The sequence below is a fragment of the Puccinia triticina genome, chromosome 4A (assembly GCF_026914185.1).
Source record: "Puccinia triticina chromosome 4A, complete sequence".
In the NCBI taxonomy this organism is placed as follows: Eukaryota; Fungi; Basidiomycota; class Pucciniomycetes; order Pucciniales; family Pucciniaceae; genus Puccinia; species Puccinia triticina.
Genome location: NC_070561.1, coordinates 4935106 through 4951197, shown reverse-complemented (window position 1 = coordinate 4951197; position 16092 = coordinate 4935106). Strand labels below are relative to the sequence as shown.

The 16092-nt window shown below is 46.8% G+C and overlaps 5 protein-coding genes across 5 annotated transcripts; all 5 read left to right on the top strand.

The window, feature by feature from the left end:
* Nucleotides 1-42: 42 nt before the first annotated feature.
* Nucleotides 43-1813, top strand: PtA15_4A565 (uncharacterized protein; the record flags this gene model as incomplete). Its single annotated transcript, XM_053168462.1, has 5 exons — nt 43-116; nt 217-457; nt 548-888; nt 973-1336; nt 1418-1813. The coding sequence occupies 5 exons, from the start codon at nt 43-45 to the stop codon at nt 1811-1813; spliced, it is 1416 nt and encodes a 471-aa protein (XP_053019669.1).
* Nucleotides 1814-2262: 449 nt separating this feature from the next.
* PtA15_4A564 (uncharacterized protein) lies at nt 2263-3622 on the top strand (the record flags this gene model as incomplete). The annotated part of the gene is made up of 2 exons (XM_053168461.1): nt 2263-2332; nt 2415-3622. The coding sequence occupies 2 exons, from the start codon at nt 2263-2265 to the stop codon at nt 3620-3622; spliced, it is 1278 nt and encodes a 425-aa protein (XP_053019668.1).
* Nucleotides 3623-7100: 3478 nt separating this feature from the next.
* On the top strand, nt 7101-11395 carry PtA15_4A563 (uncharacterized protein; the record flags this gene model as incomplete). Its single annotated transcript, XM_053168460.1, has 9 exons — nt 7101-7167; nt 7262-7365; nt 7428-7535; nt 7622-7779; nt 7857-7977; nt 8034-9166; nt 9244-9433; nt 9509-9918; nt 9994-11395. The coding sequence occupies 9 exons, from the start codon at nt 7101-7103 to the stop codon at nt 11393-11395; spliced, it is 3693 nt and encodes a 1230-aa protein (XP_053019667.1).
* A 581-nt stretch (nt 11396-11976) lies between these two features.
* On the top strand, nt 11977-13228 carry PtA15_4A562 (uncharacterized protein; the record flags this gene model as incomplete). Its single annotated transcript, XM_053168459.1, has 4 exons — nt 11977-12078; nt 12147-12168; nt 12258-12381; nt 12448-13228. The coding sequence occupies 4 exons, from the start codon at nt 11977-11979 to the stop codon at nt 13226-13228; spliced, it is 1029 nt and encodes a 342-aa protein (XP_053019666.1).
* Nucleotides 13229-13728: 500 nt separating this feature from the next.
* PtA15_4A561 (uncharacterized protein) lies at nt 13729-14775 on the top strand (the record flags this gene model as incomplete). The annotated part of the gene is made up of 4 exons (XM_053168458.1): nt 13729-13821; nt 13938-14273; nt 14448-14646; nt 14735-14775. 4 exons carry the CDS (start codon nt 13729-13731, stop codon nt 14773-14775), a joined length of 669 nt encoding a protein of 222 aa, XP_053019665.1.
* Nucleotides 14776-16092: the final 1317 nt, after the last annotated feature.

The window sequence follows — 16092 nt, the reverse complement described above, 5'->3', positions numbered from 1 at the left end:
AACCCAAGAGCGCGCCGGCCTGCGAAGCCGTGTCGGAGCACGATGACCACTTCATCATCCGCTGGAACCACCAGACAGCAGCTACCAGACCCATCAACTTGGGTTCCGTTGAAATCGTTGAGCATCTCCAAACTCACTTCTCGCGAAAAAATCCCAAAGGAAACGAACACAAGAGACTAACGCATCTGTCCACGCGTGGAAATCCAACCGGAATAGCAAGTTCATCGATCGATCCAGCTCTCATTGGACCTCAATTTACAAAGCTCAACTCGACCCCCATCAACACTCCGAGCTATGCGGGCGTCTGGCGAACTTCGTTCCAGCATCACCTACAAGAAAACCCGATCAGGACAACGCTAACTGGATTGCAATTAAAATTGTCTCCCCTCATTTAAATCGCCCGCCTCACGATACTCTGACGGAAATCAAAACCTTATCCCGGCTAGACCACCCAAACGTGAGCTGGTTTGAATAGCAAGACTTGAGATATGGTTTACATGGAAATGCCTACTAAAACAAGTAATTTTGGTTCAAAAAAAAAAAAAAGGTTGCACCTCTACTAGCATACAGGGAACCACCTGAGCACGTCAATTACTGTCTGTTTTTGCCGCTTTACCCACTCAGCTTGTACGAACTTCTGAATGCACAGAAAAAACACTTCCATCCGTCGACCTACGCGGGCTTCGATGTTCTTACCCGACGAGTGGTCCGCGACGTGGGCGCCGGGCTGAGTTTTCTGCACAACCAATCGCTTGCTCATCGGGACATCAACCCGTCAAACATCGCCTTGACTAACCAGGGCCATGCCGTGCTCATCGACTTCGGAACCGTCTGGCCCGGCCATCCTGCCCCTGAATCCGACTCGCTGGAATTCGAGCTCGGAACCATGTGAATAGGCCCTTCTCCGCCCCTAGTTTAAATTGATTGACGATACATTTTCCTTCTTTTCTTGGTTGGTTTACTCAAATGCAGGCCCTATAGAGCACCGGAGCTGCTATTTGGAAGCCGTTCGTATTCGCCATTGGCGCTCGATATCTGGGCGTTTGGCGCGCTGATTGCCGAGTTTTACAGGCCGATGGAACGCTCAGAGGACGAGTTTGTTCCGCTAGACTCCGCCCCCTCAACCCCAGATAACACAGGCTTGGGCACAGGGACAGCGATGGACTGGTACTCTAGCGGCGACCTCAGCGATCCATCGGGCGCTGCTCTTCCCCAACAGGCCAATCTCATCTGCCCGGTCGTTCGTAAAACTCTTTTCGACGGCTCCATCGGGGACATTGGCCTGGCCGGGAGCATTTTCAAGATTCGTGGAACTCCCGATTCCACTACTTGGCCAGTTCAGTCGCCTTTTCTTAGTTACAATCAGTTTCGTGATCAAGAACTGATTGTCGGCTCTTGCTCGACTCCGCCCTCATAGGAGGCCAAACGACTGCCGGATTTCTCAAAGCTGAATTTTCACGCATTCCCCAAACAAGATTTAAGAGTTCATCTACCGACTCTGAGGTACACTTTGGACTCCCTTGTGGAAAAGCTGTCTGCTATAGTAGGACAAGATACGGAAGAGGCGGTCAAGCTGAGGTATCAAATCGAAGTAGAGAGACGCGAGATGGAAGAGAAAGTGAGCATGGTCGACGGCTTCTTGAGCTACGAGTCGTCGGCCAGGCTCCGCGCTTTCCGCGACATCTTCTCCCCTGAACCCAGCTGCAGTAGCCATGATCGTTGCAATTCTTGGATTTGGGAAACTGTGGTCAATGAGGACCAGATCTGTGTAGACACTGTGGATACCTTCTTCTTATCTGAATCTGATTGTTGATTCATTAAATTACATTCCTCTCTTTTCTCTAGGGGTTTTGATGTTTGTAGCGCTCTTTTAGCAAATTTCAACTGTCCAACAAGCGCTGGGATCATGTATTTCTCTATACAGGACATGAAACAGAAGATGTTTGATCTACGGGACCCCAGGCTGCTACCGACATAGTCCTCTCAGTTTTTCTAGGTGTCATTGGTTCTCCCAAGATTGTCTACATAGCCACCGGGCCGTCTCCGTAAACCGATGACAGTCCCTCAATTCGCAGGGCCCTGTGGTGTCCGCCTGCATGTCCACCGGTCGGGCCGAAATGGACCCAAACCCAGGCAAGGTCCCGTGGAGCTGTGCCGAGATAGGAGGTTTATGATCGAACTTGCGTGCTGCGGAGACGCGTCGCGCCGACTTCGTTGAGTTAGCACGCGGCCGCCCAGGACAAGAACATCGCGCAAACCACGATGGACCTGACGGAGCAGACGCCGGGCGACAGGGAAACCGACCAACGAGCTCAATGGGAAGAGGAGATTGGTCAGTCCACCACCCGATTCCACAGCATCATCCGGACCAACTCAAATACACAACTGATCGGTGGGTCCGTCGATGTATACAGCCTCCGTTGCCCGTGTTTTGCAGGGTTTGACCGACAAACACAGCTTGGAGCCCGGCCATCTCACGCCAGCGGAGAGAGATCCAAGTCTGACCATCGAGGACATGGGCGCAAAAGTTAAAATCTGGAAGAAGCTGCATTCGATCCTCCTCCCTTCAATCCAAGACCAGCTCACCTTGCTTCTAAACTCACTCGACCTAATCGATCCCACGAAGAACCCAACACCAGTCACCAATCCAACTCTGGAGATCTTATCAAATCTCGATAAAACTTTAGAGAGTACTGTATCGGCTGTCGTCTCCCTCACTCTTGAATCACCTCTACCAGACGAAAAACATGATCATGGCCTACAGAATTTGAAGGTCTTTCGATGCTCTTATCTACGAAAGAAAATCCAGCGGCTGCTAGGACACTATATCTATGCCCAGTTATTCCCCGATCGACTTACAGGCTTCATCCGATGGTGCGCTATCGCAAATAGCAATGGCGAAAATCTTCCGGTTTTGGAGGAGGAATCCGATCTGAGGAAGAGAATCGAGGAAACTATATCTCGTTCCAACAAGCTCATCGCGCGAACGATCACATGGTGCCGAACACCCGACTGGGCTGTCATCGACCAAGCTTGGATAGAAGCATCCGAGACACTTGATCATCTCCTGTTGGTCACTTCCCGAACCAGCCGCACGATCCAATCGACACCGGAGTCTGATCCCGACGAGAGCAGCGTGATAGTCGCCGGAAGAGAATTGACAGTCAAAGTGGCCAAGTCAGCCATATCGCTTGTGAAATTAGCAAGAATCTTGGTCAACAAAACCTCGCAAGAGATCTTGAAGAAAGTGATATCAACGTGGGGTACAACAACACTAGAGCTGAACTCTGAGATAATCGAGCGGCTACAACAAAGCCCTCAATTCATCGACGGTCTCCAGCGATTGTCCGTCCTCTTGCGCTTTCTAAGTTGCGCACCTCGAGAATTGCGTTTTGTCCATCAACACATTCATTCTTCGGTCCAAGACCTTCCAAAGGACATCGAATCCACCCTAGCCGTTCTAGATTCGGTTCTGATTCCCCTTCTGGACCCAATTGAACATGATTCTCCCGAGCCTTGCTTGAAATCTTTCCTCCCGGACTTGAAACAATCTTGGGATACAGCAAGTCGCCATTTAATGGGTGTTATATCATCCTTTGAAATTGAACACATAGCTATTTGAGTTAGAATCTTATAGGGGGGGGGGGGGCAACATGACTTAAATAGTGTTGTATGACTGCCAAGAACTAAAGTTTTTATCAACCTGTATAATTACCAACACAGCCACCTTCATAAATCAGCTTTCCACTGGTATACTTTGTTTATTTCACATCCACCTCTTCTCCTACTTGCTTTGAATGAGAAAAAAAATCAAGCAGCTATGGCCAATTGTTCAAAGCTTCAAATTATTGTGGTTGGTGATTTCGAATTTTTCAGCTATCAGCAACACTGCAACTGTTCCAATACTGGGATTTTACCAGCAATACTGTGGACTGGCTTATTTTTGATCCACAGCTTTCTCAGGATTGTGGAACAGACCAGCTTGCCAGTCTGGTCAGACTGATACCTTCTGAACTGGAAATGTGGATCAGATTGAGGGACTGGTACAATCTGATCCCCAAGGACTCAGGAGAAATTATTCTCTCCTTGGGCAACCTAACTGTAAAACAATAAAAGGGGGATCATGGAATACCCCCCTGTATTTATGCAGATGGGAACAAAATCCCAATCCATCAGCACCCAAAAAAACATACATATCCAACCAAGGCAGCCAATTCACCAGGGATCAAAACCTTTGGTTGTACCAACCTGGCCAGGCAGTATTAATCCAAAATACCGGTCCGGATTTTGGTCCAATGCCATTCCAAGTATTGGAATGGTGGCAGTGTTGCTATTGATTCATCCATCTGCAAAATGTTCCTATTTGGCTCTTATCTTGAGGCCAAGAGACTGAGAAAACTGTTCACTCCTTTTTTGAAGTGCATGTAGTAAGTCTTTGGAGTGCATAAAGCTGTACCCTTATACAAACCAAAAAGCCCTACTGAAAAACAAACCTGCAGTGCTCCCCCTCTCTCAGTGGACAAACAGGGGTATTGTTCCCAGACCATTTTTCTCTTGATCAATTGGCACAAAAAAAGAGCCAACCAATGCTGTTCAAATTCCAGGAAGTCCTTCCTTCAAATACTCTCTGCATGGTCTCATTATTCCTCTCACAGCCAAAACTTTACCACTTCACCTACTGTCACAGCATCCTTTGTGACCATGCTTTTATTTTTCTGTTGGAAAAATTTTATATATATTGTCAGAGGTAGCTCTCTTGTAAATAGGAATCTGGAAAAAAGGTTGTACTAATGAATCAAAATACAAGAGTGTAGATAAAGAGAGGAGAAATAATAAGAGGAATCAGAAGCTTTCAGTACTACAAGAAAAAGTTGTGCAACTGCCATCAGTTGACATGCGCAAACTCAAAGGGAGCAGGTGGTGTTTAGCTGACCCTTTGCCATATGTTACTTCAACAAAGCTTAAATGCAAATTCACTGTGCAAAGAATCAATTTGATGTACTTAGGTGGAGTTTGATCAAACAGCCATTATCCTGGTGCATCTTGCATGCCAACTGACAGCAGTTGCATAAATTTTTCTTGCAGTGTTCAAATCTTGATTTATTTGCTTTGATGAGTGGAGATTGACTAGCCTTTGAACACTATATAGCTGGATTACCCTGGCCTCTTCTTATAGAAAATCTATTGGAGGATTAATCTAACACATCTATCCAGATTTTGTTCAAATACTAGAGGCCAAGGCAGCTTTGCCCCTGCAAATAGTTTCCCCAATTCCTTTACCTCTTGAGTTAAATGGTTAATTTTTTTGTTTCATCATCTAGATGGCTTTAGAAGCTTACAAAGACCTTCATTCATCTATTGATGTCTCCTCTCAGTTCTACTCTCTCTTTATGATACTCTTGATATAATCTATGCAAATAAGTTCAATCATATTGGTTCAAACATCCATGCCACACTGCAGAGACAAAACAAAAGGATCTTTCTCAATCTCAGCATGTCAATTTAATTTCACCATGCAACCTGAGGGTATCTTTTTGATTTTGTTGAATATTTTGTGGAGGCTTCTCACTCTCAAGCACAGACACTGCCAGCATAATTGGCCGGGTTGACTTTATCCCAGTTTAACTGGGATGCAATCAACCAATTTAAAATGGGTTGATTTCAACCCATGGAATATGATTCCAAGGGGGGTACCTTGGATTTATATTTCATCAGTTGAGATCAACCAAGTTCAAATTGGCTGTATGTGTCCCAGCTAAACTGGGATAATTTCAACCCAGCCAATTATGTTGGCAGTGAGAGCCTAAAAATCAAGTCTGAGCTTTAGCAATTTATTCCTCAATTGGCAGTTCATGTTCAACAGAAATGCATGAGGAAATTAAACCTTTATCAGGTCCAATTTACAGGGAAAAAAATCACTTCCAAAAAGACCAACCTGGGGGCTCTAGTTTGAACACCCCCAAATGCAAGAATCTCCTGATCTTGCACCCAGGATTGGTCAACCTGGAAAACTTTTTGCACAAATCCCTTTTTTCCCTTGCCAGTACTGGGGTCCTGGAAGACCTTTGCTCTTTCCTGCTGCCTCTGTGAAACCTTGTTGTGGCACCACATGTCACTGCCACTGGGGTGTGTGGTCTGCCAGTCACCGCCTGCACCAGTCATTGAGTGAGCATACACAACCTGGTGGCCGGTCTGTCCTCTCATCAAGTGATTTATACACAGCAATTTGTATATACTCACGGGATTCAAAGTAGACCCGCGCATGCCAGTTGCAAGGCAAGGCAAGCTAGTGTTCAACTCAAATGTTGAACGTCAACTTGCTGTCTCCCCGCAAAACTGGGTTATGCAAAGTGACCTGCATGCACGTGCGGGTCTACTTTGAAACCCCCTACTAATTTAATGATAGGCCAGATTCTCTGAGACTGTAGTTATTAGAAGATTAAGGCCCTGTTTGTCAGTAATATGTGGCAAATGTTGGAATAAAAATTATTGTTAGACCTGAATAATTTTTGGTGGAATTGATTGCAATTTGGTGGTCACCCAGGATGTCATGCAAAATTCACATTATTATGCTATATAGGGGGGTTCATGGGGACTTTGTGGGTGGCCATTTGTATCACATTTTTAATTAAAATTTTGGAATTTTTGCAATAAGTTCAGATTATCCTGGAAATACTAAATCTGACTTGTGATTTTTTTTATCAAATTTACCATTAAAATTTGATAAAAAGGGCCTAGGCTGTCTACGTGAACCGTCCTATTGCTAGCAAACGGGGCCTAAATGTTTCTCTGCAAAATCTAAAAAACCTGGGAGGGAAAAAAATTCCACTGTTCCATAAGTCTTCCCCTTTGGAGTGGGTGCTTGGCGGCCAGGAGGGGACATAGTCAAGTTTGAGTGATGCCGCGGTGCACATCGGGAAGAGATGGGACCGATATACCCGACTTGGCGCGGGTCTTGTCGGCCTGAATGCGATGTGCGCTGGGCGCCCCTGGCGCGGCGTCGCCCTCGATTCCACAGCCACCACCACCTTGGTACATATTCTTTACATCTCTAGATTCGATCAACCATTTCGTAACACACCCCCGTTACACTAGCTATTATGTCGACCCTCCAAGACGATGAAGAAGCCATATTCGGAACTAGCGGGCCCGATCCCAATAAAGCACGTTCGAAGGTAGCAGACCTTGAAGAAGAAGAGGAAGAAGAGGAAGAAGAGGAAGACGAAGAGGACGAGGAGGAAGAAGAGGAAGACGAGGTTAGGCAAGAATTTTGTGTTTTTAAAACTTTCCGATGAGGATGGACGGAACCACACTGATGTGATAAACGTCTCAACACAGGAAGAAGATGGTAGAGGCAAGCCCCGGGTACGAAAACGCAAGTACCAACTACTTAAATGTCCTGCAATGCTTACCTGCACTTCCGATAGAAACGGCGAAAAAGAGCGCGAAACAAATATATCGATGATCTGGCTGATGTCGACGATGAAGAGGAGGAGGAAGAAGAAGAAGAAGACGGCCTGGGCGGACCGGAGGATGTGAGTGAAGCAGCTCTTCCCAATCAGACCAGACCGTCCATTGACAGATCATTGCTACATTTCGTTTTCTCGCTCCAATATGATAGGATTTTATTGATCGAAACGAAATTCCCGAGTCTGATCGATCTTCCAGAAGAAATCTATTGCGAGATATCACGGGAGATGACATAGATGCTGGGCACCGAGGACTAGATATGACTCGACAGGTCAGGGAGGATGCTGATCTCGGCCAAATTGCACAAGAGTTAGCTCTTATGCTTCGCCTGAGCAAGCAAAAATAAAAAAAGATCGTTAAACCTTTTCACCTCCTTAAAATTACAGTTTCCGAGAAAGATATGGGCGGCAGTCGCGAGCGGCAGCGCGTGACTTGGGCGAGCACATCCCTAAAAACTTGTTGATGCCATGTGACCAAGATCCAAGCATATGGGCAGTCAAATGCAAGGTCAGCTACTCAGATTTCATTCAACTAGCAAGCCGCTGACTTTCGACAATCGTTAGCCTGGACGCGAAAAAGAAATCGTGGCGGCTTTGTTTCGAAAGTGTGAAGTTCATTACAAAACCCCGCAAGAATTAAGAATCATATCTGCATTCTATCGTGATTCTTTGAAAGGTTATATCTATGTCGAAGCTCGTCTTGAACTTGACGTTCGGGAGGCCATTCAAGGCTTTGTAGGCGTTTACAAGACCGAATTCCGCATGGTCCCCGTCGACGAAATGCCCGACCTCTTGCGTACCAAGAAGCGTGAGACACCGGTCGTTCCAGGCGGATGGGTGAGAATCAAACGAGGAAAATATGGTGGAGACTTGGCCCAAGTAACCGAAGTTCTCGAAAATGGCGACGAAGTTGGGCTGAAGTTCGTTCCTCGAATTGACTTGAATCCTAAAGAAGATGAATGGAAAGTTGGCTCGGATGGCAAGAAACGAAAAAAAGGTAGCACGACCAGCGGCGGGATCGCTTTTCGGCCACCGCAAAAACTATTTAATCCCGAAGAGGTGAAAAAAGCTTACAAGCATAGTGATGTCGTTAAATCCAATCGATTCCAGGGTGGATACACTTTTCACGGCGATATATTCAAGGATGGATACATCGAGAAAGATTTGAAGATCTCTGCATTGGAAGTGGTGGATGTTAATCCTAGGATTGACGAGATTGCCAAGTTCCTTGGTGATCCTTCCGAGACTGATTCTAGTCGAAGTTTGAATTATGCTCAAATTGCCGAACTGACCAAGAAGGCCGCCACGACTGTCTTACAACCCGGCGACCAAATCGAGATTTTCGAAGGTGATCAAAAAGGTATTCAAGGAACGGTCGGTTCGATCGAGAAGGAAAATGTCAAAATCACTCCTGATCCACTAGCTCATCCTGAGCTGAAGGGCGCCGAGATCGAGATACCGGCTAGTTCACTCCGCAAAAGCTTCAAACCAGGGGACCACGTTAAAGTGATGGCTGGTCAAAATACCGATGAAACTGGTTTGGTGATTCGTGTCCGGGAGGATATCGTCACCTTCCTAAGTGACCTGAGTTGTAAAGAGGTGGAGGCATTCACAAGAGATCTACGCGTGGCTGCTGAAGTTGGTAGCAGCGCCAACACGTTTGGCCAATTCGAATTGTATGACTTGGTCCAATTAGAGTTCGTCTACTTACTTTTAGACTCGTTTCTTTAAGTTATCTGGTCTATTGTACTGATAAAGTCATATTTCTGTGCAGTCCGCAGACAACTGGAACTATCTTTAAAATCGAGCGCAACACCTTCAAAGTCATCGACCAGAACGGTAATGTTCGTAGTGTCAAGCCAAATCAAATTAGTGCCAAGAAGGACTCCAAGTATGCAATCGCCACGGACGCTGATGGGTATGAGATTGCGGTGAATGATCAAATGAAAGAGAAATCTGTCGGGGTGAGTAAATCACTCAAATGTCATTTTTCTCAATCTTGAATAACCCGAATAACCTTTTTTTCGTTTCTTTCTCAGGGACGAACGGACGGGCGGCAAGGTCGAGTTCTGCACATCTATCGATCGATGTACGCCTTTCTCCACAGTCACGACACTCCCGAGACCGGTGGAGTGTTTGTGACAAACGCTCGCAACTTGGTGTCAGTGGCCCCCAAAGGATCCAAGAAGGATACAAGCGCATTGGACTTGACCAAAATGAATCCCGAAATGGCTAACCGACCTCCGGTTGGGGGGGCAATGGTCGCAGCCGGCTTAGGCCAACGTTTTAAGAGGGATGAAGATATTGGCAAGTTATGCTACATTATCAAAGGTCCTAATAAGGGTCTTCAAGGGATTATCAAGGACATCAACGGATTGCTCGCCAGAGTAGAATTGCACACCAACAACAAAACCCTCACCATCGAAAAGACGAAACTTGGCGCGAAAGGGTGAGTTCATACCAAACAATCATCTCCCCTAATCTAGCTGTTGATTGATCAGATTTGACAATCCGTGTGCTGCAGTCGCGATGGTAAAGTCCACCCGTTGGCAGATTTGGCTCGGGAAAACTTCAGCAGCTCCAGCCGACCTGGCGGATTCGGCTCATCAGGCGGCGGCAACAGGTCCTCTTACGGACCTACGGGCAGCAATTCCGTTCGATATGGTGGCCAATCTGTTCACGGTGGTATCGGGGGTGCGACTCCAGCTTGGGGGGCCAATGGAAGTCGAACTTCGAATCCCTACGCAGATGGCTCTCGCACATCCTACGCAAGCGATGGGAGCCGAACTTCGAACCCATACTCGGATGGGGGTCGGACTCCAGCATACAGCACCTCAGGAGCGTGGGATCCAGGCTCAAAGACGGTGGTCGCGTCCGGCTATGGAGCGACTAACACGTGGGACGCAGCCGACCAATCGTACAACAGTTCTGCCCCAACTCCAGCTCAGCGAACTGATGTTGGCACGCCTCATGATCCTTGGGGGGCGCGTACACCAGCTCAAGCACCCACTCCAAACCTCGATAGGTCCGCTCCTACTCCTGGCGCTCCATCCAATCTCACCAGAGGCGACCAATCTGTGAGACGTGATGAAGGCTCGATGTCCAGTTGGGGAAATCCCACGGGAGTGACTCCCTTTGCTGCTGCCCCAACGCCTACAGCTTATGGCGGGCGAGGTGGGAATGTAGCACCTACCCCCAACGCACCAACCCCGGGAGGCATAACGCCATATGGCGCGGCCCCAACTCCTGCAGCATACGGCGCCGCCCCCACACCTGTAGGATATGGGAATGCACCAACCCCAGCGGCGTACTCAGCGCCTACTCCTGCGGCATACGGCTCCGCTCCTACGCCAGCGGCTTACGGTTCTGCACCCACTCCAGCGGCATATGGCTCTGTTCCTACTCCATATTCCTCGAATCCGAACTTTGCTGCACCCAGTCCGGCCGGGCCTTATAATCATGGCACCAATGCCGCCACACCTTACACTGCCGCAACGCCAGGAGGGGGGCTGGTCAATCAAAATCCATCAGCACTCATGGGGATCTCACACATGGGCTTGCCCGAGAACTGGCCCGTTCCTGGAATCGAAGTCGTGATCATTCGTCCACGAGAAGGCCAGCCGTTCAACGGATCTCGAAACGATGACGAACATGTTGTGGTGATTGGACCCGCCGGTACGCTCAGAAACACCTACAACGTCCAATCCTTGAGTTCTAATAATCGGATCCCGCCGATCTCGGTCGAATATCTCGAGCCCGTTCCGCCCCGTGCGCCTGGTGATCCAGTCGTCATCTTACAAGGAATCTATCGCACTAATCGGGCTACTACCATCAGTAGAGATGCCTCCGATTGGATGGTTCAGTTGGAGACTGGAGAACAAACAATCGTCGAATCTTCTCATCTTGCTATTTATAAAGGCTGTTGATCTCTCATTGAACCTGATAAAAAAATATATATACATACATAAATATCAGTCCTAAGTTTTGTAGAAATGTACCCCACTCCTTTTGTCAAGAAAAGAATAAACGTAATTTCCTCTCTTTTTACTGGGCAGAACCGGTGAGGTCAGATGTTCTTGTCGATGACGGACTTCGGTGAACGAGGCTAGCAGCTCAAGATAAGCTGGCAAATTAGAATCATTCTGAATACCAAAAGAACAGAAAATCCAGATGTTGTAAGTCTAACAGGGAACTAAGCCACTGCCCCTTGGTACCATTGGAATCCCAAGATTTCAAGCAGATTTGTTCCAGCTTCAAAATCTTTTATACATATTGTCATCCCTTCCAAAATAACATCATGTACATGGATTATTTTGGACCATGTATTTAAATATGCAATATGAAATTTCTATGAGAAATTGTGTCGGGGATCCGCCTTCGACCGGGGCGGTACATAGATTTGACACCCGACATCGGGTATCAGCCGGGGCCCAGTGAAGTTCTTAATTCAAGTTCCAGATTGAAACTTAAACGAACGAACCGACAACTAAAGACCCATCGAACCACCATGCCGAAAGCTGAAAAAGGAACCCCCAAGGCCATAGCCAATGCTATGAAGTCGAAAGGCTTACAACGATTACGCTGGTACTGCCAAGTTTGCGAAAAACAAGTTAGTATCATCTGCAGATGGTCTCCTCGTGTCTTGATACTCTTGCTCATATTTTCTTTGGTTGGCAGTGTAGAGATGAGAACGGATTCAGTTGAGCATTTCCCAAAACCCTGCTCTTCTTTTCTTAGTCAGGCGATAACTGATACTCTCCTTTAACTTTTCTTGGTTTACAACGACAGAATGTCACACTATGAGTGAAGGACATGTTCGTCAAATGCTGGTCGTGGGCGAAAACGCTGGGAAATATATCAACGATTATAGTGACAATTTCAAGAAAGACTTTTTGGCTCTGTTAAGTAGAAGGTATGTTGTTGTCCTCGTTTTTATTTCTTTCATACACAGACACTAATCCTTGCTCCCCGCTTCTAGATGGGGGACAAAGCGAGTACTAGCGAATATGGTCTATCAAGAGTATATTGCGGACAAGAATCATCTGCACATGAACGCTACTCAATGGGTGACCTTGACCGAGTTTGTCAAACAGATGGGCAGGGAAGGAGTGCTGCATGTTGATGAGACGGAGAAAGGTTTACACATGGCCTGGATTGACAACTCGCCGCAAGCCCTATCTCGACAAGCCGCTCATCAAGCCAAAGAACGATCCCAGCTTGATGATGAACAACGGATGCGAAAGCTGATTGCGGAGCAGATCCAAAAGGCGAATCAGGAGCAAGCCGAGCGCATGGGGACATCCGCCGAGACAGACGAGTCTAAGCCTTCTACGATCCCTGACCAAGAACGAGTCTTGAAGCGTGAAGAGGCCGACGGACCTCTCAAGCTCAGCTTCGGTATCTCGACACCTGCAGCCTCTTCTCTAACGAGTTCGACAACACCGACAAGCACAACCAATCTGCCGGCCTCAACGAGCAAATTACCCACAAATCCACTGAAAGGTCCATCAACCAATCCGCTCAAAAAACCCAACCCACTCAAACGACCTTCCACTAATCCCCTCAAGTCACAGCCGAGTAAAGCGACCGAGAAGCCCTCAAACTCATCGGCCACAAGCAAGCCGAATCCGAGCAAAATGAGCGCCCTGGAATCAATCATTGCGGAAGATGAGGCCCGCAAACGGAGGAAGGATGAACGAACTTGGAGCGGTGCCAATGGTCATGGGGCCTCAGGACTGCAGATCAAGCGATCGTCTTGATTTCTGCCCTTTTTTTAGTACCCGCGCTTTATTTCCCTTCGTCTTAACCAACTTGATTCTTGATCTCAATGAATGTCCCCATTTCTGCTACCCCTCTGTATTATCCCTGTTATGTGTACATACATACCTAATTGGCTTAGCTGTCTTTCAGACAGAATATAAATTCGCAAAGTGGAAGTGCGTAGAACGAGTTCTTAAGTTTTTGCAGAATCATTTACCGTCACAACAGGCTTGAGGGGGGTTCCAGCCTTGGGCATGTTCATGCACTAATACACCATCCTGCCGTTCATTTGTCCTCGTTGACGGGGGGGAATTGTATATGGCCCGCAATGAATGATTGACCACGGAGTTGATGGACGGCATCTTACCCGTCGGAAACCTCGCTGGTTTCACCTCGGGACTCAATGAGCAAGCCGGGTGCATAATCTTGCGCGGGATCTCCAAAAAGGTTTAGTCCCGCCGGGGTTCCTTCGTCAACTTCGTGTCCAAGTTCTTCCGAAATGACTGTCGTAACCCTGCCCCGATCAACGGCAACCTCGCAATCGGGAGCTAGCGTAGCCTACCTGGGTCCGATTGGAACGTATTCTCACGAGGTTTGTCTGGATGCTCGTTCTGCTCAACACGCGCCACTCTCGCTCAGCTCAGTCCAGGCTTGGTGAATTGATTATTTGGTCCACGCATCCATGGACGTGCAAAACATGAACACCAGGTCACGCGGAAACGATTTAGCGGGCCGGAGTACTCTCTCGTGCCGTACGCCACAATCCACGATGCCGTTCATGCGCTTATTCCAAGCCCCAGCCGAACTCGCGCATCCTGGGCGGTCGTTCCGATCGAGAATTCTTACTTCGGTCCGGTCGTGGAGACGCGAGAGGTCCTATCGGAGCCCCAAGTGATTCGATATACTCGAACGCTCGACCAACGGATTAGGCTCAAGGTCGAACACTGTCTCATCGCCCGCAAACCATCCACACCAGCCAAATCCTCCCCATCACCGTCTCCGGAATCCCATCCTCCGATCCGAACAATCTATAGCCACGCTCAGGTAATCCTCTCCCGTTGTTTTTTCCCATGTTCAAGATTTCCGACAGAAAAGAAAAAGACTTTCATGTGCTCGTCTGGATCCAGAGAGATTCTTGCGCAGAATGGACAGCTGAAAGAGGTAGCGTTCCCCGCAATCCTGTCAGGACAGATTTTAACCGCTCTCTATGTTGAATAGGCTCTGGGTCAATGTCAAAAGTACATCGCTCTCCATTACCCGCACGCCCGAACGGTGCCCACATCTTCGACCGCAGAGGCTGCGACTCTCGTCGCCAACGACCCTTCCCGCTCGTCCTTGGCTATCTGCTCCCCCTCCTGCGTCGAGTACTTCCCTGAACTTGAGGTCTTGGATTTTAATATTCAAGACGCTGGCCAAGGTACGTGTTCTTATCATTTTCTCTGATTGTCATCCGCGACTGACTACTTTACTTATTTATTCTGAATATCTGGTGATTATCTGGGCAGAAAATGTTACAACATTCATTGTCCTAGGAAGCAAGGATTGATAGATCAATACCACTCAGTAATTCGGGTTTGTTCAAATATCAATCATGAAGCTTGAATCAATTTGGGAATGTGTTTTTAAAGACTTGATCCCAAAACTGGCCAAGATACTTTTTCTTCCATTATGGTCAAGATGGAATCCGTGATTCTGTGTTAGAATTGACATTGATTTGCCATTTCCTTCGTTTTTCTTCTCAGAACAAGCAACTAGTTGAATTGTAATAGAGTTTATGTGGCATCATATGCCTTTAAGAGTCTGTGGAGGTAAATAAAGCAGCTAAGACTGAGGTGGTTTTTCAGGAAAATGATCTTGATGGTGTTCCAAGTTGGTTTATGCATGCATAAATCATCAAGTTGTATTTTTATTTTTGGTGGAATTACATAATTGCACTTGCAAGCTCCCCTGCACAAAAGTGTTTATGATTTTACAAGGGCATAGCCCACAAATTTGGGGTTACAGGGGGTGTGAAAGTCACAGGATGTGAAAGGCCCAAAGGGGAATGGGACAGATTAAAGGAAATGATATAAAATTTTCAAACATTTGATGATGCAATTTCAGGGTGACTATGCATTCATTCAGTCAAAAGAGAAAACAACTTTTAACTGAAAAATGGGTGGAAAAACAACATTTCAAGTGAAAACTGGGTGAAATAAGGGCAATTTTTTTGGGGGGAAAAGACACAAATTTTGTTACTGAAAAAGTAAATCTTTGGAAAAATGGTGATGAGAGAGAATCAAAAACTCTGAAAATGTGAGAGAACCTCCTTTTAAACAATTTGTGAAGTTTCATAGGAAGGCTGGCCACTTTCAGGCTGTGGAATCACTGAATTTGTAGCTTGGCTTGACTTGCTTCTTCACAATGCAACATAGAGCTGACCATGACTAAACACAGGTTCATGAAGTACAAGACCAACATTGCCGATTGGCTGACCTTGAGATTTATTGATTGTGAGGGAGAAGGCCAGATTGACAGGAAATTGTTTGTGTATGACCTTGAAAAGGCAGTCCAGACTCATCTGGATCAGATATGAAAGGAATGTGAGGGATGGCCACCAAATCATTAAGTCTGTTAGCTGATATGACTCTTGTGTAAATCACATTTGGACCCAAGTTTTCCACAATCAACCTGGTTCAATTACAAAGGCCCATTGTCCACTTAAGGTTCCTGAGAATTATTATTGGCACTCCACATTTCAATTGCAGAATATGAGGTGGGAAATCTAGACTGCACACCTGTCACAGGTTTTGTACATAGATTATTTAGTCTACTTTTCTCTCTTCTATCAAAAAGTATCCATTATTGCAAACTACACTCTCAA